The sequence below is a fragment of the Cryptotermes secundus genome, unplaced genomic scaffold, assembly GCF_002891405.2.
Source record: "Cryptotermes secundus unplaced genomic scaffold, Csec_1.0 scaffold178, whole genome shotgun sequence".
Classification (NCBI taxonomy): Eukaryota; Metazoa; Arthropoda; class Insecta; order Blattodea; family Kalotermitidae; genus Cryptotermes; species Cryptotermes secundus.
Window position 1 is genome coordinate 303,691 of NW_019728499.1, and position 26,428 is coordinate 330,118.

The window sequence follows — 26,428 nt, forward strand, 5'->3', positions numbered from 1 at the left end:
ACCAATTAAGTATAAAATATTGTTTATGAGTCAAAGAAGCTTTAAGTTATAGCCCATAAATTAGACGAAGGCAGAACCTGCTAGTTAAGTGATAATTTCTTTAAGAAATAAAATAATAATGGGAATAGTGCGGGGGGATTTTAAATCTCTGCAGCAGGAAATTAAGCTGCGAGTCCTGTTGAGAATTTCTGGCCTCTCTTCAAAGATTATTTTTAAGATTACTAACGGCGACGGGAGGTGCACATGCGACATGTAAGATTTGAGGTTTTCACGGCGGTGACTATGAAGAAAGCAATCTTCTGGGATGTGGCACCGTGTAGATGTGGTGTTAACCGAGGTTTCGGAGGAACGTATCGCCTCCATCTTTCGGGTAGAAGAAATAAGAAAATCCGCAAGCGACGAGACCGTGAGAACCGGTACAAGCAGACCGGTGTCGGTTAACACCACATCTACACGGTGCCACATCCCAGAAGACTGTTTTCTTTATAATTAACATTCATTCTATTAACTCTTTGATGGGAACATGATTTAGTACCAAATAACTCTGAAGAACCAGACTGACATTTATTTAGATCAAGTTTTGCAGGAATATTACATTTCTTAATCAGGGACACTCACTTTCGCTTAATTGCTGCCACAATGTAATGTGTAATTGTACGTTTCATTTTAGTCAGAGGAATGCCGTGGTAAACGACTTCCGCTGGTGTACGACGGCTGTGAGAATATTACTCCCTTTATCAATGGAAGCCGCATTATATTTAATGTAGACTGAAGTTGTTTATTGCATCAAATACAACTCACTTAAATTCTAATAGGGTGCAACACCGCATGTAGAACTTGTTAATAATTTATTGCTTACTAGGCCTATACACCACTTTATGGCGAAGCACTCGAGCGTTAATCAGCATGAGGTGCAAGTTCTCCAGCCAGCTCCTTACCGCGGAAATATACTTTCGGAGTCTGTCCACGCAAGCGCTGCACTCGGAGATTCGAACTTGGAGTTTGTCGTTACATAGAGAGTTTTACAAGTATCATTCAGTTTATATATATTGCAACTGCTACCTCAGACTTGTGTGTTATATCCTCCACAGTCTGACAAACTTGTTTAAATGTCGCAGAAAAATATTTACTAATTCTTGTGTTACATATGTAACTGCAGCCCAACGACGCTTTTTTTTAAGAACGCAAGTGCAGTAGATCAAAATACAATCAGTCTTTGACAAATACCTTTTTGGAAAAATCTAACAAATATATTTCAACAGAACACAATATACTATTTAATTTTTATATAACTGAGTATTTATTCACTACTTTATAAATTTTAAATATGTTTTAATTATACGGTGTGATATAATTACAAAGGAAAATACTTTGATGATGAACTGAGATTCTTGAAGCTTTGTTTGGAAACAGAAAACATAAGGCTCATTCTACAACTTCTCTCCTGAAACTCGCTCATTTCGTATGAGAGCTGGTCGTAGAAATACACGTCAACTCAGGGACAGACCATAGTTAGCATGTCTGTATAGTTCTTCTAGGCTCTTAATTACTCTAGTTTCAGAATTCTAAATTGTAGCCATATTTAACGTGCACTGAATGTGGATTATATAGAAAGTCTCTTATCTAAATATAGGCCATTTCAGTCGTCACTTTAAAGGTTATAAATTGCGGCATATAAACAGATTTCTTCCTTGTTGAAAAGAGGCCTCATGTGACTTACTGATGTCATTTAAATATAAAGTTTATATGTACATTGCACTTTCAGCAGATAATACAAATTTCGCAGAGATGTGTAGGGTCTATGCGAGAAAGAAAATGGAGACGCTTATGTCTACTCTTGGCTTCTTTCTTCCTGCATTGACTTCACATACTCAGAGAAGCTTAAGAGTGAGCTATTGAACATGGCGGGCGGAGTTGATCGTCTGTACGGAACTCTCTCCCTCTCTCCCTCTCTCTTCGATTTATATAGTACAAAATATTTTATACAATGACAGTTTAATGATGTGCGGTGAGAATAAATGATCAGAAGTCATACGAGCTTGTCTCGTCCTCCCCCTTCCTGGCCTGGAACAAGAACCTGTACACTGCTCCGGCCACCAGACCGCCAAGGATGGGGCCCGCCCAGTACACCTGCGAGGACCAAGCACAACACTATTAACCCCTCCAATTTAAGCTCAGTTATAATTTGGCACTTTAATTATCAAAAAGACGTTCAACTCACAACGTTCTCTTTCCAACACTGCCAAATGTAATTTTTTTCTCCAAGAATAGCGGAGTATTCTCACACGACAATGCAAAATTCTAAACATGACTTTAATTTCAGTTCTATGAAAAATTTTATACCACTTTCTGCCTTGTTGTTGAGTAATGTAAGCGAATATTACTCTATATTTTAAGAGCTCTAAATTCTAATACTCTCCAAAATGTTTTCACTTAATATATATTTTAACTCGAAGATTTCATTTGAATTTATGTTACCACAGTCACACTTGCTGATATATATGAACACTATGGAATATATATGTACATATACACTGGCCCTCGAATGATTTATAAAGTCATTCGTAAAACTGCAATACTGCATTAAACACTTAATAATGAATCAAAACACTCGACATTTATTTAGCAGTATCAAGATTACGGTCTTCTGGAATATTCCGTCGTACAGTTTGGTAGATAGATATAATTTTGAAGAAACCTGTTGACTCCATCTTCAGGATAGAAAAATGTACTCTTCTACCTTGAAAAAGTGGGCAATCTGCTAAATTGAGCTGCTGTGTATCCCAGAAACCCGTAATCTTTATAATACAATTTCAGACATTTTGGAAGGAATGGGAGTGTAATTAAGCTATATTCACCCAGTGATTGTCCCACGATCCTGTTATAACGGCAGGCCCAAATGTACGGGCAGGGTTCATGCTGGCACCTGTGTATTTTATCTGCAACAGATCAAACATTCATACTTCAGTGGCTGTCCACAGAAAGTGCTCTCACGGTCTATATTGACACAATGTTCTAGTCTCCATGACTAGAGCAGGAACTAACAGATTTTGCAGCGTTATACAAATTCTGAAGTCTAAAACGATACTGATTAAATATATTTTCTGTAATTATATACGGTAAAGTAAGCAAAAAGTAAGGCTGCGCCATAGCGCAAGCGGTTAGTCGGTGGCTTTCCACCGCGGCGGCCCGGATTCGATCCCGGGGTCTACTCAAGTGGATTTTGTGGTGGAAAAAGTGGCGCTGGGGCAGGTTTTTCCGAGTACTTCGGTTTCCCCTGCCAACTTCATTCCACCAATTGCTCCACAATCACCCTCACCTATCATCTGGGGCTGGTACAATAGGCCAGAAGTGGCCGCAGTACAAGGGACTTAGTCCCACCCCACTAGCAACAGAAGAAAGTAAAAAGTAAAGGTCTTACTGTAACAGGCCGTGGAGGCTCATAAGGTTGTGAGATGTTGAGGTTCCCACAGTTTCTAGATAATTGGCGGCAAGGTTGTCAGCCCTACGCGCCGGCCGCCCTTTACCTCCAAGAATATTCCTGGTACTCGCTTCTGTTAGAGGCTGAGTAGACTCCAGGGCTATAATGCGTCTGGAAGGATTAGGTCAATTGAAAAAAGAAATCCAATGACCTCATCGAGTCTTGAACCCGCGACCTTCCGGCTCGTAGCATAGTGCCCGAACCAACCACGCTACAGAACTATATACGGTAAAGAAATTCATTCATGGCAAATGTTCGAAACGAAATATTAATAGCTGAATTACTGCTAGGTATGACAGAGGAAGTTTGAATCCCCAGCTCTGCACTCCGCACCGTATCAAGAGGCGAGTCTTGTTTTTTCAGTGATGAAGACTGCAGGAGACTGAGGCCCATTGCTAACGTTGTCTTAGAATTTGTGCGTTATTATTAGTTCCAATCTGGCCTTATGCATTTGTTGACGTGGTACTCAGCCATATAAATAATTGTATGAGTAATTTACCTGATACTTAAGAATGTAGTCTGCTGGTCATGACACCGCTAGTCTTCCAGCTGACTATCAACGTTTCGGAGCAACCTGCGACCATCACCTTCAGGGAATTTGGGAGATTGAGGCAGTATGTCCCTTTAAGAATTTGTTAAACTCTACAAGACTGCGCGGTCTCACAAACGTTTCACCGCCGAGAAAACTTATAAATTATTTAAATATTATTAGCCTTTCTGCTGAATAGTGTGAATGTTAATGAATTTAACTTTTATGAGTCACCTCTGGAAATTTTGCAGCCCTCGAGATGAGAAATGCTTTTCTATTCGTCTGTCAAAGAAAAGCAGCTATGTAGTGAGCCATTCCTCATTAGACCGAAGCTCAGGGTTCCCTGCAGTACGTGCGTCTTAAAATTACGTGATGATCGCACTAAGTTATGGCATAAGATTTTTTTTTTTGTATTTGCTCAAAATTCTGAACTCCCCCCCCCCACGCCCGCAGCAAAAATCACGAGGATAAAAATTCAAACCTATAGATTGTTGTACAGAACTACAAGGTTTATTTTGGACTCTATCCATCGTCTGGTATATATAAGACAAAAAACTACAGCGTTTCGGAGACTGGATCTGTCTCCGTCCTCAGGTTGATGGGGCAAGATAGACCTACTCACTGGGTCCAGTGATTGAGACTAGCTCTTTCTAACGGGCCCAACTGAGTAGGTCTATCCTGCTCCATCCACCTGAGGACGGACAGAGATCCAGTTTCCGAAACGTTGTGGTTTTTTCTTATATATACCAGACGATGGATAGAATCAAAATAAACGTTATAGTTCTGTACAGTATACACCATCGTCAGAATCCTTTAAAGTCTACTATAGATTATGTACCCATCTTATAATTATGATAAATGATATGAACTCCGTCCCAGGTGCAAACAATATATTATATGTCCTTGATCTTGCTCTTCTTTACACTACATGTTTGGACCTCAAACGGCCATCATCAGGTGTATACACTCACGTAGCTGTTAAATTTTAAACTACGTGCAGTGTAACAGCAACATGAGTGTATACACCTGATGATGGCCGTTTGAGGTCCAAACATGTAGTGTAAAGGAGAGCAAGATCAAGAACATATAATATATTGTTTGCACTTGGGACGGAGTTAATATCATTTATCGTACAGAGTGCAATAAGATGCTTAAATATAATCTTATAATTATGGTAACATATGTATAGCTCGTCTGTTTTAGGTGAAATCTCTTGTGATTGTACGAGTATAGCATTGCAAAGTGGGAGCTTACCGGTAAACTATTCAAAGGCAGATATCAGAATTGCGTTAAGTCCGGACAACGAAATGTGAGAGGAGGCTACTGCACATTCGGGTCCACACGTCTGACTAAAGTACACAACACAGTCAAAGTTCTTTATATACAGGCTTATCGTAGAATTTTGTCATCTCAAAAATCTCTTAACATCAACATGAATTATGTTCATGTAAGTTTATATTTAACATAATAAATATTTTGAAAATCAAACTAACATTTCTTTGTGAACAGCATTAATGCAATTATTATATGACGCAATTAAAAAAAACAACGTTATTATTCGTAATTCTTGTTTATTATAAGACCTATATGCATATTTCAAATTGTTTTCGTCTATCTTTATAATGCTGTAGAGAAGATTTCAGCCGATGTTTTTAGTTCCATTTAGAATTGAATCATGAAGTTTCTAGAACATACCCTAAAACATGTAGCTAATTGAAGGAGACATGTTTTACTTTCGCAATGCAGCACGCATGCAAGTCCTGTTTTGTTTCTTGCGCACTTGTTCGTGATAATGTGGCATCCATCATAACTTCGCCGCACTTCATTTGTTTGCACAGTTCACCTTTCACTTTCCATTTTGGAGGATGTCGAGGTAAGAGCTACAGGTCAATAGAAAAAAAAACTAAATGGGGTTTTTATCCTTGGGCTTGTTCTTAATTGATTTATGGAGTGAGTTTAGTAAATAAAGACGGGGAAGGGTCTGCGAAATTAGTGTACTATTCGTCACTTGGGAGGAAGTAACTTGTCCGATGTTGAGGTGATGCCGATATCCAGTCTTCCTTACCGAATATGTAATGGTGCAGAACTTTAAATAATATCACAGCGAGCCTCGACGAAGGGTACTCGCTCGCAGAAGCAGAACTCGCACTACTATGTGCTCTGCCTAGCATTCAGCTATTTCGTCATTCACCTGGAGGATGTGATCTAACGTTCTCAAGATTCTGCAGCGAGAGGAAAAGTGAACGTACTCTGCCATCTGCAAATTAGAATCAGCTGCTCTAGCGCGCGCAAATAGTTGCTGAAGGCGGAATGCATTCACATTTTCTTTGGTTACGAATTTATTTAAATTATATTGCTTTAAATTTCTCATCGTAATTTTTAAAGAAATGTATTTTTACGATCGTGACCGTCTCTGTGGTACAGTGGTCAGAGTTCCTGGCTACAGATCCAGAGGTCCGGGTTCGATTTCCGGCGCCAAAGATTTTTCCTGAGAAGTAGTGGGTCTGGAACGGGGTCCGCTCAGCTTCGTGATGATAATTGAGGAACGATTTCAAGGAAACATCGGCTCCGGTCTAGAAAACCGAAATTAACGGTCTTGGGGATTCGTTGCGTTGACCATGCGACACACTCTATCCGCTGAAGCTGGCACTAACTTCGCCGACAAGCGACGGTCGCTCGGTCGGTATAGTTCGTTTGCGGACTAAAACCATGGAGTTTTTTTTTCGTATTAATTATGACAGTGCTTTATCAGACGTTCTTACGCTGCTATAACGGAACATCAGTACAACGGTCACAGATTTAATGTAATTATTGACTTTCGGAACATTATCCGTTGTCCTGTTTTAGTCTGGATAGAGGAACTGCCTCTGTCGATTGGGCCCAACCGAGTAGGCCTTTTATACCTTAGCATGGAAACAGAGTCCAGTCTCCGGAACGTTGTTTTAAATTAAAATACGGTAGTGGATTATGTCGCTGAAGTCAGTAGTTCGAATAATATCCTATCGTCACGAACTTTTAGATCTTATTCACCAATTTCTTCATGATGCTTCAAGTGTGCATAACTGTTCTTCGGAACTTTTTCCGTATAGTAAATATTTAACTAATATAAAAGTAAATACCGTGTAAGTTGCCTCAAGTGGTAAAACTTCCTACTCTTATTCGGAAGGTTCTCAGTTCGAAGCTCGGCAGTGATACTCAATACGCCGTTTTGAGAGTTTTCATGGTTTTCCTCTGTCCTTCCGGAAAAAATTCCGGATAGAACTCTAACATTAGGCAACGACCACTTCCTTTCGGATCCTTTCCAATTCAATATTCACATTCTTCATTCCGACCTATATAATCCTGCGTTGGTGGAAAGGTCGTTCAGTAAAGTAAAAGCAAAAAATACAAAGGCAAATATTTTCTGACGTTTGTATATTGCTAGATATTTTATTTGTAGTAAGTAAGCATCCTGACCAAAATCGAAATGAACGAATTCGGAGAATATTTATGCTCCGAAATGCCATAGTACTGGAGCCGCTATAGGTAAGTCAGTATAGTGACTGGCTACGGGCTGGACGACCGAGGAGTCGGAGTTCGAGTCCCGGCAGGGTCAAATTTTTCTCTTCTCCACGTCGTCCGGACCGGCTCTGGGGCCCACCCAGCCTCCTATCCAATGGGTACCGGGGGTTCTTTCCCTGGGGTTAAAGCGGCAGGGGGTTGAAGCTCACCACCCACCTCCAGCTACTGTCTAGTTAAAAAAATATGGATCTATACATCCACTCCCCCATACGCCTTCATGGCGCAGTGCTTCATTAGCTAACTACACGGGATAACTACCTTTTCATTCTTATCCAACAGGACTAGGCTTACACAAAACTGGAATTGCTACAAAAAGAGTTAACGTATGAAACTTCAGACACCAGACCGTGTATGTATGACAGGTACAAAATGTGAATGTTTTTGTGAGGGCAGATATTTACATTGTGCCATATGCCGCGCAACACAATAACGGGCTATACAACTCCATGAGTAAGACAGATGGAAATGTCTGCATTAATGAGATGTATACACCCATCACCAATTCTGAGGCCAGGTTATATTCACTGTGACTGTGAAAGTGTTTTTAAGTTCTGCGTATGCTAATTCCTGCGCCGTGGGAGTCATTCTTCCATACAGCTGTACAGTCTCTATATGCCGAGCGCAAGAGGCTTGGGTTTATAGAATCGATTCCTAAGAAAATTTACAGACTTTACTTTCACTCTTTCCTATATCCTATAGATATACATTGCGATCTTCCGAACGTATTTCTCAGAGCAGCTTAAATATACGGGCATATTGGTCCCTGCATCTTATTACAGGGCGTTCTAAATTTCGCTTTATAGACTTGCAGATCATCTTCTGAATATGTCTTTATTTCATTCTATACAACCCTAAATCGATCTGCGCGCTCCTATATTTCTTGTATTTCGTACTTCTGTATTCACTTCCTTCGCACATTTATCCCCTTTTCAGGGCTCAGGGCTCAGTATAATAGCTCCCTGCTCATGTCCACACTTCATACTAACACGACAGCCATTGTTTCACTGAGTTTTATTTATTCTTCTATCATGTTATGCCTTCAATTTACCTAATCCTTCTGTCCGCATTATGGCCCTGGGGTCGACTCAGCCTCTAACAGAAATGAGTACCAGGAATATTCCTGGGGGAAAACGGTGGCTGGTGCCTAGGGCTGACAACCTTACCGCCATTTATGAGCCGATTTTCTAGAAAATGTGGGAACCTCAACGTCTCTCAACCCTATGGGCCTCCACAGCCCGTTATAGTGATACCTTTACTTTTACTTACATATTATGCCTTTTAAATTTATTTCTATACTTCAAACAAGTCATATATCATCGTTCATTTTCCAAAACCTAAAACGTTGCAACTAAAGAAAGTTCAAGTTAAAATGGTTTGTTTATTATTAAATGTATTGTTACGACTTATTACGTTCCCTGCTTCGTGTTTTGGAAGGCCAGGGATTGGTTCTGTGCACGGAGGCAAACTGTCCCAAGGCTTCCTTCCGTCCATTCACGAATATGCTGATGTAGTAGTCAACCTCTCTAGAGGTCATGACATCTTACACCCACACCCCTTCCAGTTCAGTCGTTAAGTAAACTAAGAATCATCCAAAATCTTTCATTAATTTCCACAAATTGTGTACTGATTTTTGAAGTGCTTCATTTCAACTTGCAACAGCATGTAACAGAAATGGATGGTAGCCAGTTAGCAATAAATTTTCCGCCTTTAATGGAAACATTTGTTACCATGTTCACAAGGACCATATTATGAACCAGATTAATACAGCCAACACTTTGACAACCAGCCTACTCTTTTAGGATTCATTTTAGTATTATCCGTTTAGAACAAATTCTCCTAATGATCTCTTCCCTTCAGGTTTTCGAACAAAGCGGAGCTGGAAGAGACATAGCACTTGAAACAGTTCAGGCGCACGTGTATTTCGTCTGTGCTGATTAACGACAAGTTAGCGTACTGGCTCTTGATGCAGCCGGCAGCACAGTTCTTCTGTCCATGTTGCAATAACAGTAACCATTGCGTGCTAATGGTGCAGAATTAATATGTTCTGAATACTCAGTTCACAACAGCGACTGTATTACATCACGGTATTGTCAGGCACATTACAGATACACTGCAACAGTGTGCAGTTCTTGTGTGGAGCTTGCGGTAGTCTGAAGGCATGGGCTGGCGTTGAGGAAATTACTATATGCGACCCTACGTTTAGAAGTGTGTTAACATAATTAGTCCCAACATGGAAAATCGACAAACCATAGTACCAGATTTCGTCCCAGCATAAATGCTACTTTTCCCGCTCCCATATGATTCTTTATTTGGATGGCATTTTTTTGGTAGTTCTTCTGTCTTCCATTTACTTGATATCATGGTTCACTCTTTCTTATAAATAACTGCGCCATAGCTCAAGCAGTTAGTCGCTGGCTTACCACCGCGGCGGCCCGGGTTCGATCCCGGGTCTCGTCAAGTGGGATTTGTGGTGGAAAAAGTGGCGCTGGAGCAGGTTTTCTCCGAGTACTTCGGTTTCCCCTGCCAATCTTCATTCCACCAATTGCTCCACAATCACCCTCGCCTATCATCTCGGGCTGGTACAATAGGCCAGAAGTGGCAGCAGTACAAGGTACTTAGTCCCACCCCACTAACAATAAAAGAAAACAATAAATATTCAAAGCTTCTTAAAGGTAATGATTACTTTACATCAATCTTCGAAATGTTAGTTGGAACAGTAGATTTTTTCCCTCCCTTGGCACTACAGCACCAGTGGGCCTAGGCCTACCTCCATGAACTTCTCCGTTCACTTCGGTTTTTCTAGATCTTACACGTTCGGTAGGACTCCCTGGGCGGGTGATCAGCTCGTCGCAAGGCCTCTACCTGTAGACAAACACAGAAAAACGCACACAAACATCCATGCCTTGAGTGGGATTCGAACCCACGATCCCGGTTTCCAAGCGAGCGAAGACAGTACATGCCTTAGACCGCTCGGCTACCGTGACCGGCGGAAGAGTAGATTGGAACAGGTAAAATATAGGGACCTAATTTTTTATAATTCTGAAAATCTGTCCATGGAGAAACTTGTAGTCCGCCTTTGTACTATTAAAAACTGTAAACGGATTGTGAATCAACGTCGTAGAAATGAAATAGCCCGAAGAATGTGCGACGACAGATCAACTACAGCAGTCTTCCGTTGCTGACAGATATGAAAACGTCTGCCCTAAAGCGAGGTCTGCCGATACGCAGACGTGGCTGTCTAAATAAAGGCTGTCAAGTTGTTTAGACTGTCCGTAACGTGTTTCTGAGAACCGATTATGAAACATCGCTACCAACAGAGGTGATTTATTCATTTATTACTTAGCTCATTTAACGACGATTTTTCAAACTAAAAGCTATATCTCCTCAAACAAAACACTGAATGGTAACAATTGTTTCATAAATACATGGAATGAAGGGTTTGAGGCTATTGTATACTACCGTCTGAGAATTTTCTTGGAGAAATTGTGGTTACCGACGGAAATACCCAGTCATAACATTCGGTCTCGTGACCGGGAATTAAATACATAACCTCCCGGATATGAATTACGTAACCACAGCATTCTATCCTAGACATATTTGTGACATATATCAATACAACGTTGCAAGTCCGTATTTAACTTGCTGTTGTTGATGATAAAGCTATCCCTGTAACAGGCCGTTAAGGCCCATAGGGTTGTGAGACGTCGAAGCTCTCACATTTTGCAGACAGTCGGCTCACAGATGGCGGTAAGGTTGTCAGCCTTACACGCCGGCCGCCCATTAACCCCAGGAGGATTCCTGGTACTCATTTCTGTTAGAGGCGGAGTCGACCCCATGGCCATAGTGTGGCTGGAAGGATTAGAGCAGTTTAAAACATCCACCTCATTGGGACTCGAATCCGCGACCTTCCGGCTTGTAACATAGTGCCTCGATCAACTACGCTATTAGAAGGGTAATTGTAACATTCACGTGGCAGATATGTTTCTGTTTCTTGTTTTATCAAAATTGATTTTAGGAAATTATTAGATTATATTTGGAGATTTGTCACTGTGTAATTCCATTTTGAACACTACTCGTATATGCAAACAACACGCGATGCGCGTTTCATTACTTGCAGCAAACGACTGGGCAGTTGCTGGACAATAAAGGTAACCTACTGGTCAAGTCTGACCTGCATTAAATAAGCTAATACCGCCAAGTATGCAGTTCTGAAGTAGACTGCCACACGTAGAAGAAAAGCGCACGCTCTCACGACCCGAAATAAAGTAGCACAAGTTGACATACAGAGGATGAGAGTAGTAAACACGGATCTGCGGATAATAACAGTAATTAAAGAATCAAACGTGAGAATAAATTGACTGCACCATAAAAATTATTATATTGCATGAGAGTATATTTTACTTTAACCTTCCTAACAAGAAAGTGGCAGTGGTTAGTCTAAATTTTGAAAATGATGAGCATCTGGACCAATTTTCAAATACTATATTTGGAAACTGTGTACACATCTTCGTTCTTGCTGTGTTTCAATATAATATTTTGTACTGTTACTTTAGAATTATGAGTATGTAAATGTACAGAAGCCGGGCACGGTATCCGAGCGGTCTAAGGCATGTACTGTCTTCGCTCGCTTGGAAACCGGGATCATGGCTTCGAATCCCACTCAGGGCATGGATGTTTAGTTTGTGTGTGTGCGTTTTTCTGTGTTTGTGTACAGGTAGAGGCCTTGCGACGAGCTGATCACCCGCCCAAGGAGTCCTACCGAATGTGTAAGATCTAAAAAAACCGAAGTGAAAGGAGAAGTTCATGGAGGTAGGCCTAGGCCCACTGGGGCTGTAGTGCCAAGGAAAAAGAAATATACAGAAACATGAGGAATATGCAATTTACAGCAAAAGTCTAAACTTTCCTAAGGAGTTTGACTTCCAAACTGTAAGCATGCTTCCTTTGGGATTTCATGCAGCCCAACATTTGTGGCTTTTTAGCTCACAAATTTGGGCAGAACAAGCGGAATATACATAAATCATTCAGTAAACGTTACGTGTTAACGTAGACACATGCTCGGAGACTCTTAAAGCTGTGGTCTCGTGGGCAAAGAACAGTATTTTCCATTTTATTCCATGGCCTCGACACTGACCCACATTAGCCGCTAGCTAGTAGACAGCGTACAGTTACAAAGCTAATTATTAGGTCAGCCGTCGTAAGCTAGATTGTGTGTTGTTGTATCCGAATAAAGGGAAACGTCACTGTCATGGTAAGCACGGTACCAGGTGTCTACTGCTCCATCCTGCCCCGTTAGTGCTGATTAGCAACGATTCTTAAGTTCACGAACAGCAAGCGGAATCTGCCCGGAATCTTTCGGTCTGTGTGGCTGTCACAACACCGTTGTTCGTATTGCGTAACCAGCCTTGTTATTAACACAGTAATAATTTGTTCTTATGAGTGTGACATTGGTATGAACACGCGAGTTTGGCTTTCATTTGCTAAAACCTTCACCAACATGAATTCTTGTACATAATTCTTGCACAATGTCGATATTAGACGTTTGGCCACTAAAATTAACCCAGAAATAGTTGGATATGTTCATGTATACATATAATTAATTTATAAAAATATTGTGGTATTTAACCCGTTCCTAGGCAACGACAGCGAAACAAACAACTAGAAAACGGCCGTTACTAGGCAACAGCTCTTAAACAGCAACAGAGGATCGGTGTTTTATGTGCGGTCCGTTCTGAGATGTTATAAGCGGGACAGTTAGTGAGTCAGTTGAGTTGAGTTAGATGGTTGGTGAGTGAGAGAGTTAGAGACCTGCTGAGTCGTTGTGAGCTGTTGCCGCAAGAAACTGGTAGCCGAGGCCAGGGATAGTTTGAGAACACAGAGGAAAGGGAACGTCCTGCATTTGAGGATGCTACCGAGCAATGGTTAATGAAGACGTCACGTGGAGACTAGTGTGTGTGTAATGTTGAACTGTAAATTGTAGTCACGCTCTGAATCAAAGAGTCCAATAGCTCCAATCATCAAATCCAAACTCCATCTATAATCACAGTTTATAAAATTGTGACAATTTATATTTCATGTGCTGTGGACAAGTACGACATTTATCAGAATATCAGCGGTGTGGCAAAGCAATAAATGTGTAACTGGTTACTGGTGATAAGGTCTAGTTGACGACGAATTCTGAATGCTTCTCCACGGTACTCGACCAACATTTTCTATCGTGAATTAATGGAATTCGCAGAAATCCTTAAGACCGCATATATTGTTTATGTTTTCAAAACATCGATGTTTTTGTGGTGACCATGTTAGTAAATAAGAAAGTTTGTCGTCTGACTAAAGCATTAGTGCAATAAGCAGGATGAGACACTCACTGCTCCAAGGTGGCAGGTGGTGATGGAGAGGCCGATGGCCAGGGGGGCCGATCCCTTCACGTCGGTTCGCCTGTCATCACACACAGCCTCCACAGTGAGCACCAGAACGAAAGTGATCAGCGCTTCCATGAAGAAACCCTGAAGCGGAGTCACGAGGCCACTGATGGTCGTCATGCCGAGCGAGTTCCTCACGTCTTTCGGGGTCAGAACCTAAAACAGACGTAGCGACCGAATATCGCCCAGTGTTTAGTTTCCGTGACACTGCTAATTCATCATCATCATCATCACCATCATCACATCCGTTTTAGCGGGATTTATGTAAAAAGCTAGGAACACTTTGTCTTTGCGGCAAACAGGAATTTCGAGTGAAGCTAAACAAATTCTGCTGATACGAGCCCTTAATAACCGCTTGTAACCCCTTGAAGAAACTACAGGACAACTAAGCAAGAGTTTCATTTGTATAATTTTGAGCACAGATCGACACATCGGTGAAAACTCCCCAATTTGAACAGTATCAGCAGGAATCATTGGGCAGTAACTTCACCCCGAAGATGGAAGCAGCAAGAATGCTGGACATGCATCTTATATCTACATGGTGGTATCACCCATTAACAAGATCAAAATTATCACTCATTTGTTTTGAAAACATGAAATCTCTTTTATGTTGCTCTCACTTTGGGTCACAGGGCATCCGTGAAAAGCTTCGTTTCACTTCGGTTTCGAAATCCTATACACAGTCGGGAGGACTCCTTGGACTGGGGATCGGCCCGACGAAAGACCGCTACATACACAGGACAATACAAAGAGAATAAACGCGACATACATGCCTTGAGTGGGATTCCAACTCACGATCCCAGCGTTCGAGTGAGCGAAGACACGTCATGCTGTCTACAGCGCGGCCACTGTGATCAGCCTTGAAATCATTAAGTCTAACGTAATCCAATCTAATCTAGTCTAACTTACTTACTTACTTATGGAACTGAGCCCTTCTGGAGGAGCCACCAATTCAGCAGCTACTCAAGAATTTCCCAGCATTTTATGGAACCCGAAGGTTCATTACCGTGTTCACAAGAACCCTCCACTGGTCCCTATCCTGAGCCACATCTATCCAATTCATAACATCCCATCCTATCTCTCTAAGATCAATTCTAATATTGTCCACCCACCTACGCCATGGTCTTCCCTGTGGACTCTTTCCTTCTGGCTTCCCACCAATATCCTATACGCATTACTCGTCTCCCCCATGCGTGCTACATGACCTGCCCACCTCATCCTCCTTGACTTGATAATTCTAATTCTAATCTAGTCTAATCGAACTAATAACATCCAGGGAAAACAATTACGAATTTTAGTTTGTATGAGTACGTAACGTCTTTATTATTTTGGTTTAGAACATTTCAGTGTCAGTTAAGGATTTACAATCATATAAAAGAAAAATATATAATTACGAATTATGTAGCATTGATTTAACTAATTATTCCTAAACCCTGTTAGAGTTTCTCTCTCCATGGTCAGATCATGCCCCCAGAATCTCTTCGTCCCTGTGGCTTGTGTTCCATCTCCTGCTTCCCTGTTCTCTTCATCTTAACTGCTAATCCTGAAGCTATTGTCTGTGATCTTTTCATGACGCAGTGCCGTGACGCCCGGTAACGTAGTGCAATCCCCGCCAATGCTTCTTCCGTCTTCCTGTCCCCTTTCATAAATACACAGGCCTCAAACAACAACAAAAAAACGCAGTGGCCTGTAGTCCGCAAGTGAACTATATCGACCGAGCGACCGCCACTTGTCGGCTTAGTTAGTGCCAATTCTTTGCTGATAGAGTGTGTCGCGTGATCAGCGCAACGGATCCCCACAGCCGTTAATCTCGGTTTTCTAGACCGGAGCCGCTATTTCCTTGAAATAGCTCCTCAATTTTCCTCACGAGGCTGAGCGGACCCCGTTCCAGACCCACTACTTCTCAGAAAATCTGGTAGCGCCGGGCATTGAACCCGTGACCTCTGGATCTGTAGGCATTAACTCTGGCCACTAGACCCAGTCCTCGCTATCTTATTTAGAAGTTACTGTTATTATCATACATTATGTTAGTTTGTACGAACCGAAAATTTCCATCATTGGATATAATTTTGTTTTAAGGTTGTAATTTTATTTTCATATCCCTAGCGCAGGCGGTATAGCGACTGACTAGGGGTTGGACTGCGACGTGTCGGAGTTCGAGTCCCGGTAGGGGCAACTTTTTTGTTCTCTGCAAGTTGTCCACATTTGTTCTACGGCCTACCCACTATCCTATCCAATGGCTACCGGATGCCTTTTCCGCAAGGTTAAACCGAGCAAGGCATGAAGCTGACCAGTCACCTCCAACTAGTTCTGAGGGCAACAGTACGTGGATCCACACATCCACTCTCCCATACGTCTTCATGTCGTAGCGCTTAATTAGTTAAGCACAGGGCCGGCTTCACTTTCTTTATTCTTCCTGTGGTCTGAAGATTTATTTTTGAAGCTCTAATTTGCAATTTTATCGTCATTCTTACGGACTCTCGTGTCTTCCGGTGGGTGCCATCATCAGTGATGCACATGAATCCTAGATTTGCGGTGGCTTAAACGCTATATCGAAATATCTTCACAATCAAGCTCATTGGATGGGACTCCCCGATTACTCTGGCTCTTTCCTAAGGAGGCTGAAATACAGGCATTTTGATTCACTTAATATCACCCTCCAGAGACAGGACTTTGGATAGCCCTAACATGCAACAAGTCGCTACAAGAATAATAATCTTACAATAAGGCCCCCACCTCCGGTCATTACTCAATGCAAGATACATAGTTGATTTGATGATTTATCACAAACATCTAACCTCGCAGTCCTTTTACAGCCAATCAATATTTTAATCTTAATGTGCAGTGCATGAACTGCCGTGGGAACAAAACTCATTACAACCTGTTGATGCAACGGCAATGTCATGATTACCTGCAGCACTCAAGGAAAGGCATTTAACCTTTCGGCTGAGAATTTAAATTCTGAACCAGTCGTAATTAATTGCATTACGTTCCTCGAAACCACAGTCCATACTCTAAAGTGGTCATCCCTTGTATGTAAAAAGGTAAAGCTATCCCTGTACCAGGCCGTGAAGGCCCATAGGGTTGTGAGACGTTGAGGGTCCCACATTATCTAGACAATCGGCTCAAAGATGGCGGTAAGGTTGTCAGCCTTACGCGCCGGCCGCGCTTTACTCCCCGGGAAAATTATTTAATTAATTCCTGGTACTCATATCTGTTAGAGGTTAAGTCGACCCCAGGGCCTAGTGCAGCTGGAAGGATTAGGTCAATTGAAAATAAATCCAGTGACCTCATCGGGACTTGAACCCACGACCTTCCGGCTTTTAGCATAGTGCCTCAACCAACTACGCTACCGCATGTCCCCAAGCTCTTGTTCTATGTATATATTATTTTCTGCATCTAATACAGAACGGAAAAAAAAAATTAACATTCCAAGAATCTATATAATACAATTCGGCTTATTTTTGATTGTAAAGTTTACCTCGAGTAGGTTGAGGCACTATGGTACAAACCGGAAGGTCGCGGTTTCTATTCCCGTTGACTTCAACTGACCTATTCCTTCCAGCCGCACTATGGCCCTGCTGTCTACTCAGCCTCTAACAGAAGTGAGTACCATAAATTTTCCTAGAGGTAAAGAGCGGCCGGCTTGTAAGGCTCACAACCTCACCGCCACTTGTGAGCCGATTTTGTAGAAAATATGAGAGCCTCGACGTCTCACAACCCTGTGGGCCTCCACGGCTTGTTACAGGGATAGTTTTATTTTTCTTTAACCTGTACCTTTAAGATTTGTGCCATCGCCACACAAAGTTACATATACGGGGCATAATGTAAGTTTTATCTGTCCCATTGTCGTCGTGTACTTGTTAAATTTGTATGAGAATGACCACAACACATGTTCGCTTAGCGAAACTAATTATAGACTTAATGTGCTCCATTGGAGAGCTATTTAGGTCAATTATTCTAAGAAATTGAAAGCACTTGGACGGCAAGACATGCGTACCAAGTTTCGTGGATTTGCTAGTTGATTTAAAAGCTGCGATGGAAGCGTACATCGTACAATAATATTTCCGGCGCATACTGGCGCCATATCATCTGTCTTCTGGCTGCACATACCACATTCAAGCGAAACATTTCCTAACCAATGAATGCAATAAATCAAGAAAACAGGATTTACAGGAGAATTGATATGGAGGTATAAGGAAGTTATAATATTACACTTAAACTGCATGATTTAATTGTAAATCCTAGACTACACGTCTCTAGTCTATTAGAATTGTGGTGACAGTTAAGCATACACGTATTCTTAGATTTTCTACTTGCGTGCGTGTAATTCTTGTGCGGCATTCAAAAGAACGAGGATATGGCCCGAGAGATGCAGCATTGATAATTGAAAGTCAATTAAAATTTACTTAATGAAATTATGCTAACATGGTCAAAATTACAGCTCCAAACTGCGTTGTCATGAGATTATGACAAAACAAAAATCCTCCGTGTCTGCAAGCGAACTGTACCAACCGAGTGACCGCCGCTTGTCGGCGAAGTTTCAGAGGTTCCGGGTTCGATTCCCGACGCTAACAGATTTTCTGTGAAGTAGTGGGTCTGGAATGGGGTCCATTCAGCCTCATGAGGATAATTTAGGAGCTACTTGAATGAAAAAGTAGCTGCTCCCGTCTAGGAAACCGAGATTAACGGCCGTGGAGATTCGTTACGCTGACCACGCGACACCCTCTATCCGCAAAAAGTTTTGCAGATTATTACAACGGCAGTAAAATAAGAAACGTAAAAAAAAAACTCCGTGGCCTATAGTCCGTAAGCGAACTATACCGACCGATCGACCGTCGCTTGTCGGTGAAGTTAGTGCCAACTTTAGTGGATAGAGAGTGTCGCGTGGTCAGCGCAACGGAGTCCTACAGGCATTAAACTCGGTTTTCTAGACCGGAGCCGCTATTTCCTTGAAATATCTCCTCAGTCATCCTCATGAGGCCGAGTGGACCCCGTTCCAGACCCACTACTTCTAAGAATATCTGGTAGCGCTGGGAATCGATCCCGGTATCTCTGAATCCGTAGCCAGAAACTCTTGAGAACTAGACCACAGAGCAGCCGCCAGTGATGTAAAATTGTTATATTCGTGTGGTGACGGCCTAATGCTTTCAGATTATCTCCTTACAAAGATTATTCACAGGGTCGGTCGTTAACGAATTCCAGCTTTATGATTGTATAACCTAAATGAAGTATCGAACGTTTTTCTTCTGATTTTCTTAAAATCAACTCTAATGACAAGATGAAATTTCTTATCTCTTGTTGCTCTAATGAATATTACCAATATTCTCATTGGCCAGCGTTCAGTTGTTTCCGCTGTCGCTTCGAATGGTGATCGATTGATGAATTAAATGATTGTCAATCATAGAAGCAACTGTGTACATACATCACTCTTGCACTGTGACCTGATTGTCATCTCATAGCTAACCGAGGAGAAACGGGGAGCAGTGTAGAGAAGGATATCATACAAGATCATATCCTGCCTTTTAAAACAGCAACAGTTTTGTGGTTTAGAATACTTCAGTACACCAAACAAAATGTTAACGCCGTAGTAAGTGAAATCAGATAATGGGGGGTGTGACTGCTTGTATTGCGATGGATCGCTTTGGCTCTCAACAGCCGACAGTAAGAAGGATGTGGTTTGTACGCTCGAGTGACCGCAACATTGGACAAGGTCCATGAATGACCGTGAGAGAAAGCAAGAAAGTGCTGTGCTGCATAATGAAAGCCAGGGCAAACAGTAGCACATCGTACCGAGGTCACCAACGATGCAGCTCTGCAGCTATTTACCTGACCTAGACATCCGTCTGCAACTTCTTATGCTCCGCAAAACTACGTATTTGTCGTCATCGCTATACAGAGGAAAGAGCTGAACTGCGAGTTGATCTGCTGTGTTATCACTTGTGTTTTAAGTTTTACACGCAATTATTGTGGTAGAAATCATTGCACCTAAACAAATACTGGAATAATCTTGATAACAATATCTGTGGCTTTAGTCCACAAGCAAACTATATCAACCGAGCGACCACCGCTTGTTGGCGAAGTTAGTGCCAACTTTAGCGGATGAAAGGTGTCGCGTGGTCAGCGCAACGAATCCTCACGACCGTTAATTTCGGTTTTCTAGATCGAAGCCGCTACTTTTATATTCAAGTAGTTCCTCAGTTATCCTCACGAGGCTGAATGGATCCCGTTACAGACCCACTACTACCCAGAAAATCCTGTAGCGCCGGGAATCGAACCCGGAACCCCTGGATCTGTGGCCAGGAACTCTGACCACTAGGCCACAGAGCCGGTGAGATAGAAATAATAAAAAAGGAGAAGTTGTTCCTGTGCTTAAATGATTAAGCACTACGCCATGGAGACCTGTGGGGGATTGGATGCGTAGAACTACATTTTCTTGACCTCGGCACTAGCAGGAGGTGAGTGGTCATCTTCACGCCCCGGCCGTTTTACCCCCAGGGGGAAAGGAACCCCTGGTACCAATTGGATAGGAGGTTGGGTGAATCCCAGGGCCGGTCTGGACGATACGGAGAAGGGAAAATTCTTGACCCTATCGGCACTTGCACTCCGAACCCTCGGTCATCAGCCCGTAGCCAGTCGCTATACCGACTGAGCTATCCCGGCTCCTGACGTAGAAATAATATCCAGAAAAAACTAATAAAGTAATTCTTTTTTTCCTTGGCGCTACAGCCCCAGTGGGCCTAGGCCTACCTCAATGAACTACGTTCACTTCGGTTTTTTTAGATCTTAGACATTCGGTAGGACTCCTTGGGCGAGTGATCAGCTCGTCGCAAGGAGACAAACACAGAAAAACGCACACAAACATCCATGCCCTGAGTGGGATTCGAACTCATAATCCCGGTTTCCAAGCGAGCGAAGACAGTACATGCCTTGGACCGCTCGGCTACCGCGACCGGCAATAAAGTAATTAGTGAACTGAAATCAGTAGGTGGGTCGAAATATCCGGCTTCCTAACTATGAGGTGAGCGGGAACCGTCTTGCGTCCTGTGCCACTTCCCGTCACGTACCCCGAGACCATGACGTGGAGGCAATGCTACGACAAATTACCTCGCTTTAATGTCTTACTGTGTCGGTTCCCTTGACGCTTGAATGCTTGAATGCTTGCCAGTAACCAGTACAGCTGAATCAATGCGAAGTCAAGTAAACAAATCAATCAAACCCATAAACCAATAGGCGAATTTGGTATCTGTCTGTCGGAGGGCAATATTTCAGCAATCGAATAACAATAGCAACATATCCCCCAATGATTCCACATCGTTACCTTGCCCAAATTACATACCATGTATGTCCGTATAAATCCACGCTGTTCAGCTTTACATATTTTGTAAGGAAATATAGGCTTAAGCTCTCATTACGCGCTTCTCCATGTGTTCTTGTGCGCATCTCTAACTTTCTTTCCATTTTATATGAGACTGTGCTCAGAAATATCTAAAATGTATAACAGTTTGGACGCTCGTGTACTGACAAGAGCCCTGGCTCCGTGACTAAAGACTTCGGCGACCCGGATCTGGTCAAGTGGGATTTGTGGTGGACAAAGTGGCGCTGGGACAGATTTTCTTCGAGTGCTTCGGTTTTCCCTGCCACTCTTCATTCCACCAATTGCTCCACAATCACCCTCACCCATCATCTGGGGCTGGTACAATAGGCCAGAAGTGGCTGCAGTACAAGGGTCTTAGTGCCGCCCCACTAGCAATAAAATGAAAGCTTGTGTCTGATCTCATATGTACCTTTTATGCACAACATATACATTTTATCTTAGTTTCTTTAAGTGCACGCGGTAGCGTAGTTGGTTGAGGCACTATGGTATAAGCCGGGAGGTCGCGGGTTCCAGTCCTGATGAGGTCATTGGATTTTTTTCAGTTGACCTAATCCTTCCGGCCGCACTATGGCCCTGGGGTCGACTCAGCCTCTAACAGAAATTAGTACCAGGAATATCCTTGGGATATTCTTGGGTGTAAAGGGCGGCCGGCGCGTAGGCTGACAAGCTTGCCGCCATCTATGAGCTGATTGTCTAGAAAATGTGGGAACCTCAACATCTCACAACCCTATGGGCTTTCACGGCCTGTTACATGGATACGTTTACTTTATTACTTAAGTATTTCAATTGACAGGTTAAATTTCTGTTGCAAGGATCCTCTTTTTGACATTTGTTGTTTCTCGTCTAGGAAGACGGATTGCTTATTCAAACGACCCGTCGATACGGATAACCACAACCTCACCACCTGATTCCGAAACCCGTCCTGAGGAGCCACGTTGCACTACGTGAGTTGTCATATTGATACATGCCACTATGGAGCAATACGAGGGCAGCTCCGGTGTTCTCCTACTTAGCTCGTCTGCACAAGGTGATCTTGTGCCTAATGCACCGAACAGGAGTAACGGACTAGGCTCGTGAACTGATAGTGGGTCGTAATTTAAGCAAAGGATGAAGGTTATTAAATGTGCTCTACAGATCTATACTGTGAGATAAAGACGAGTTTAAGGTCTATGAAAAACAGAAATCCTACATATGTTGTTACCATCTTGAAAGGGATATACCTAAAAATTCTTTCACAGTCTACGATAAATCATTATTAACTTAATTGATTTCTTTCCACCTTATCTTACATATAAAAAGTGATCAATACTAGCAGGAAAAAGTTTCTGAAGCTGAAATACTTTGTACTATACTTCATGCGTTTCATATATATCAGTCGGTACAGCGACGGGCTACTGGATAGACAGCTGGGGTTCGAGTCCCAGCAGCAAAAAGAAATGTTTCTCTATGGATTTGATAGATCTGGCTCAGGATAAGGACCGCCGGAGGGCTCTTGTGAACACCGTAATGAACTTTCGGGTTCCTTAAAATTCTTGGAAGTTCTTGAGTAGTTGCATAATTTGCAGTTTCTCAAGAAGGGCCCAGCTCCATGAGTGAGCGAGTGACTTCCCATTGCTCAGACCGGCTCTGGGGCCCACTCAGCCTCCTATCTAATGGGTACCGGGTTAAAGCGGCCGGAGCGTGAAGACGACCGCTCACCTATATCCATTTCCGAGGTCAAGAATGGTGGAGCTCTACTTCTACTCCTCCATATGTCTTCATGGCGTAATACTTAATTAATTAAGCAGAAAGGCAAATTTACATTTACCTATGCTTCATATGAGAAGCTAACCCTCAGACTTCCTTCTCTGTTCTGTTTAAGAATGAGGCTTGCTTTAAGGGTAGCGTTCTCAATCTTAGTGCGTGTCAAAGGTTGGAGAATCTCAAGAACAAGATTAAGAGGTTCTGGCGCTGAGTGCGCTGGCGTAAAGCAGCTGCCGACTCCATACCTCCAACACAGCGGCTCCGGCAACTGCACCGATGCACTGAACGATGATGTAAAAGAGGGCCTTCAGAATGCTGACGTGTCCGGAGATGAACAATCCGCACGTGACGGCTGGGTTGATGTGGCACCCGCTCACGTGGCCCACAGCCTGCAACAATGAAATTGTATCGCATTAAGTTCCCCATTCAAGTCTTAGTAAAAACGCCCACTCTTCTCCGTATTTTATTGTTATTATCAGTGCAAACTTGCTGCTTGTAGAGTGCTCAATGCTCCTTCTTAGTCATATTCAAAATGTCCCTGATCTCTTTCCACTATCCTTAGAATGGAAATATCTGTCGGTATAACTGAACCTGTAGAAAGTGTTATAAGCCACACATCACTTGTACTCGAAATTGCTATAATGAATCACTAATGAAACATTGTTTATTGCAAACTTATGAAGTTTACAAATGCCTTTTTTTATTCTTTCTCCTTTGTGGGTTTATTTTACTATACGGTCAGCAGCTAGATTTTATAGTACTGAATGATAGGTTGACACATAAATGACGGATTGAAAAGGATTTTAAAGGAACCCGGTCGTAGCCCAATCGAGGTACTATCCCAGCATTTGCCTAGAGGGGCTGACAACACCCACGAAACCACCCAAGTAAGGATATCAGGTGTGCAGATGCTTTAACCGAGCACCTCCTGAATGAAAGTCTGGGCCGTTACCGCTAGTCTAGCCTGCTCAGTGCCTAATATTCTTTATCTCAGTCACTTTACATAGTGTTCACCTTATGACGTTGCCAGGTGAAGACACAGCGATGATTATTGATCACTTTTATAATAAAAATATGGTTATGATATAACAACCTGATCAGAATGGAGATAAATGGAAGGAGAAATGAAAGGCAACATTAGACGAAATGGGTTTATGTACAAGATTACGCACACAGCTCTACTTATTTACTGCTCGTGTGAAGAAAACTTTTCACTGTACAATATCGAACATTCTGATACGCTTATGTATACAACACAGTTATGTAGTAAGAATTTCAAGTTTGAGGAGAAGTAGATCTTAGGAATTTCGCATGGCGCTGAGTATTTCTAATCCGCTACCGTTACCGCGTAATGCAAGGTTTAGTACGAATTCTTTCGGACAAGGGAGGTAAATTGTGAACTGAGGTCCTTGACAGTGGATATAAGTAGCACTGCCCGGATATTCTGCGTCGATTTAAGGAAACGTACGTTCTGTATTGCAGCACTACTCGCAGATGAAAATAATATGTTGGTGTCATTCAGGAAATACGACCATAAAAAGTAATGAAAAAAAGTAAAGTTGTCCCTGTAACAGGCCGTAGAGGCCCATAGGGTTGTGAGATGTTGAGGGTCCCACATTTTCTAGACCAGGCATGTCAAACTCAACTTGTACCGAGGGCCACCTCAGTCCTATAAATAAGAGTCCAGGGCCGCACTTAAAAATAGAAATATACATTAGATTTTGATACAAGGAAATTTAATTCTATTTATTATTTAGGAATAATTTCAATATAATTACCTAAAGTCACATATCTTACAGTTTTAAAAAGCAAGAGAATGCCATTTTTGACAAGTATCAAACAGCTTTTCAATATGTAAGGAGAGAGATTACACAAGAAATTATGTTAGAAATAGCAAAACATTGACTTTCCTGCAGCCTGTTAATTTATGTCTGCGTGAGACTTCTTGTCTTCTGGTCTGTTGGAAAATTGCCTTTACAAAAAAAAAATATTTCAACTAAAATTTTAATATTGATTTTAATATCAATTAGCCCTAAAAGTTGAGGGGCCGCACTTTGTGGCTATGGGGGCCGCATGTTTGACACGGCTGTTCTAGACAATCGGCTCAAAGATGGCGGTAAGGTTGTCAGCCTTACGCGCCGGCCGCGCTTTACTCCCCAGGAAAATTATTTAATTAATTCCTGGTACTGATTTCTGTTAGAGGCTGAGTCGACCCCAGGACCATAGTGCAGCCGGAAGGATTAGGTCAATTGAAAAAATCCAATGACCTCATTGGGACTTGAACCCGCGACCTTCCGGCTTGTAGCATAACGCCTCAACCAACTACGCTACCGCGTGGAAAGCTCAGAAGGGTGAACAAGGAAGAACATAGAAGGGCATTCACACTTTTATTGGAAACTCTAATAAGGAGAGGCCACTTCAGGGACAAAGTGGGAGGTGAAAGGAAGCGCATCTTAGGAAAACGTAAAAGAGGTTGCAGGGTGTATTGATGTATATAAGAGAGAGTATATTGGCGGTGCAGCGCAGTGGTTTTACGAACCTTCTTGTGTTCTATACCAGTTGCTCAAGGAGGACCCTCTACCGTGCATGGTTGGAATCGTGAAAAATTCATTTCACAATAAAAATCAACCCAACAGCGTTCATCAGCTGTTTCGTCAACTGATAACTTGTCGAATGGAACCGCGTCTTCCCTTAAAATAATTTCACGATATGCAAGCTAAATATTTAGTACCCTGTAACTATTATCAACACGCCAATAATTAATTGCGTCACCAAGATGACTGCAAATTAAAAGCAAGCTGCAATTCAGGTGCTAGTTAAGAGTCAAGAGTCTGTTCAGAATCTTGAGGACCCAACACAAGCCGTATTTCTGAGTTACTTTTGAGTGACCTATTCGAGTATCCTGCACACTCGTACTAGATATCATTTTATTTGAGAAAAGAATTAAACAACGAAGTTGAACACATGTTTGTGTTTAAACCAATACATGCATATCGACAGGAAGCCGAGATTGTGTTGTTTTCTTATGTAGTGTGTAGGCCAGTAGAAAAAACAAAAAGATCTGACAATAAAACATACTGATTCTTATCACGTAACACTACTTTTAGGGTCTGTAGTGTTCTCGATGATTTTAGAATGACTGCAATAAATCACAGAATATTTGGGAAAGCGGAAATGTTCATCATGGATCCCACAGTGTATCGCCCTAATAATGGGCTCGTAACAACCTAACGGCTTCAGTTGCTTGGAAGCCCTGGCTTGCTGTTCTATGAACTGGAAATGAGCACAGCTCTGGATGCTGTGGGGCTATGAATAGG

At 42.2% G+C, this 26,428-nt stretch overlaps 1 protein-coding gene across 1 annotated transcript in view; it reads right to left on the reverse strand.

The window, feature by feature from the left end:
• Window positions 1-543: 543 nt before the first annotated feature.
• The window catches only part of LOC111865161 (aquaporin AQPAn.G), a 78,830-nt gene continuing 52,945 nt past the window's right edge, over window positions 544-26,428 (reverse strand). The window contains exons 3-6 of the mRNA XM_023852942.2: window positions 23,357-23,500; window positions 13,937-14,146; window positions 2,859-2,939; window positions 544-2,130 (exon numbers count right to left, since the gene is read on the reverse strand). Coding sequence (XP_023708710.1) covers window positions 2,023-2,130; window positions 2,859-2,939; window positions 13,937-14,146; window positions 23,357-23,500 — 543 coding nt within the window. The 3' untranslated portion in view covers window positions 544-2,022. The remainder of the gene's footprint in view (window positions 2,131-2,858; window positions 2,940-13,936; window positions 14,147-23,356; window positions 23,501-26,428) is intronic.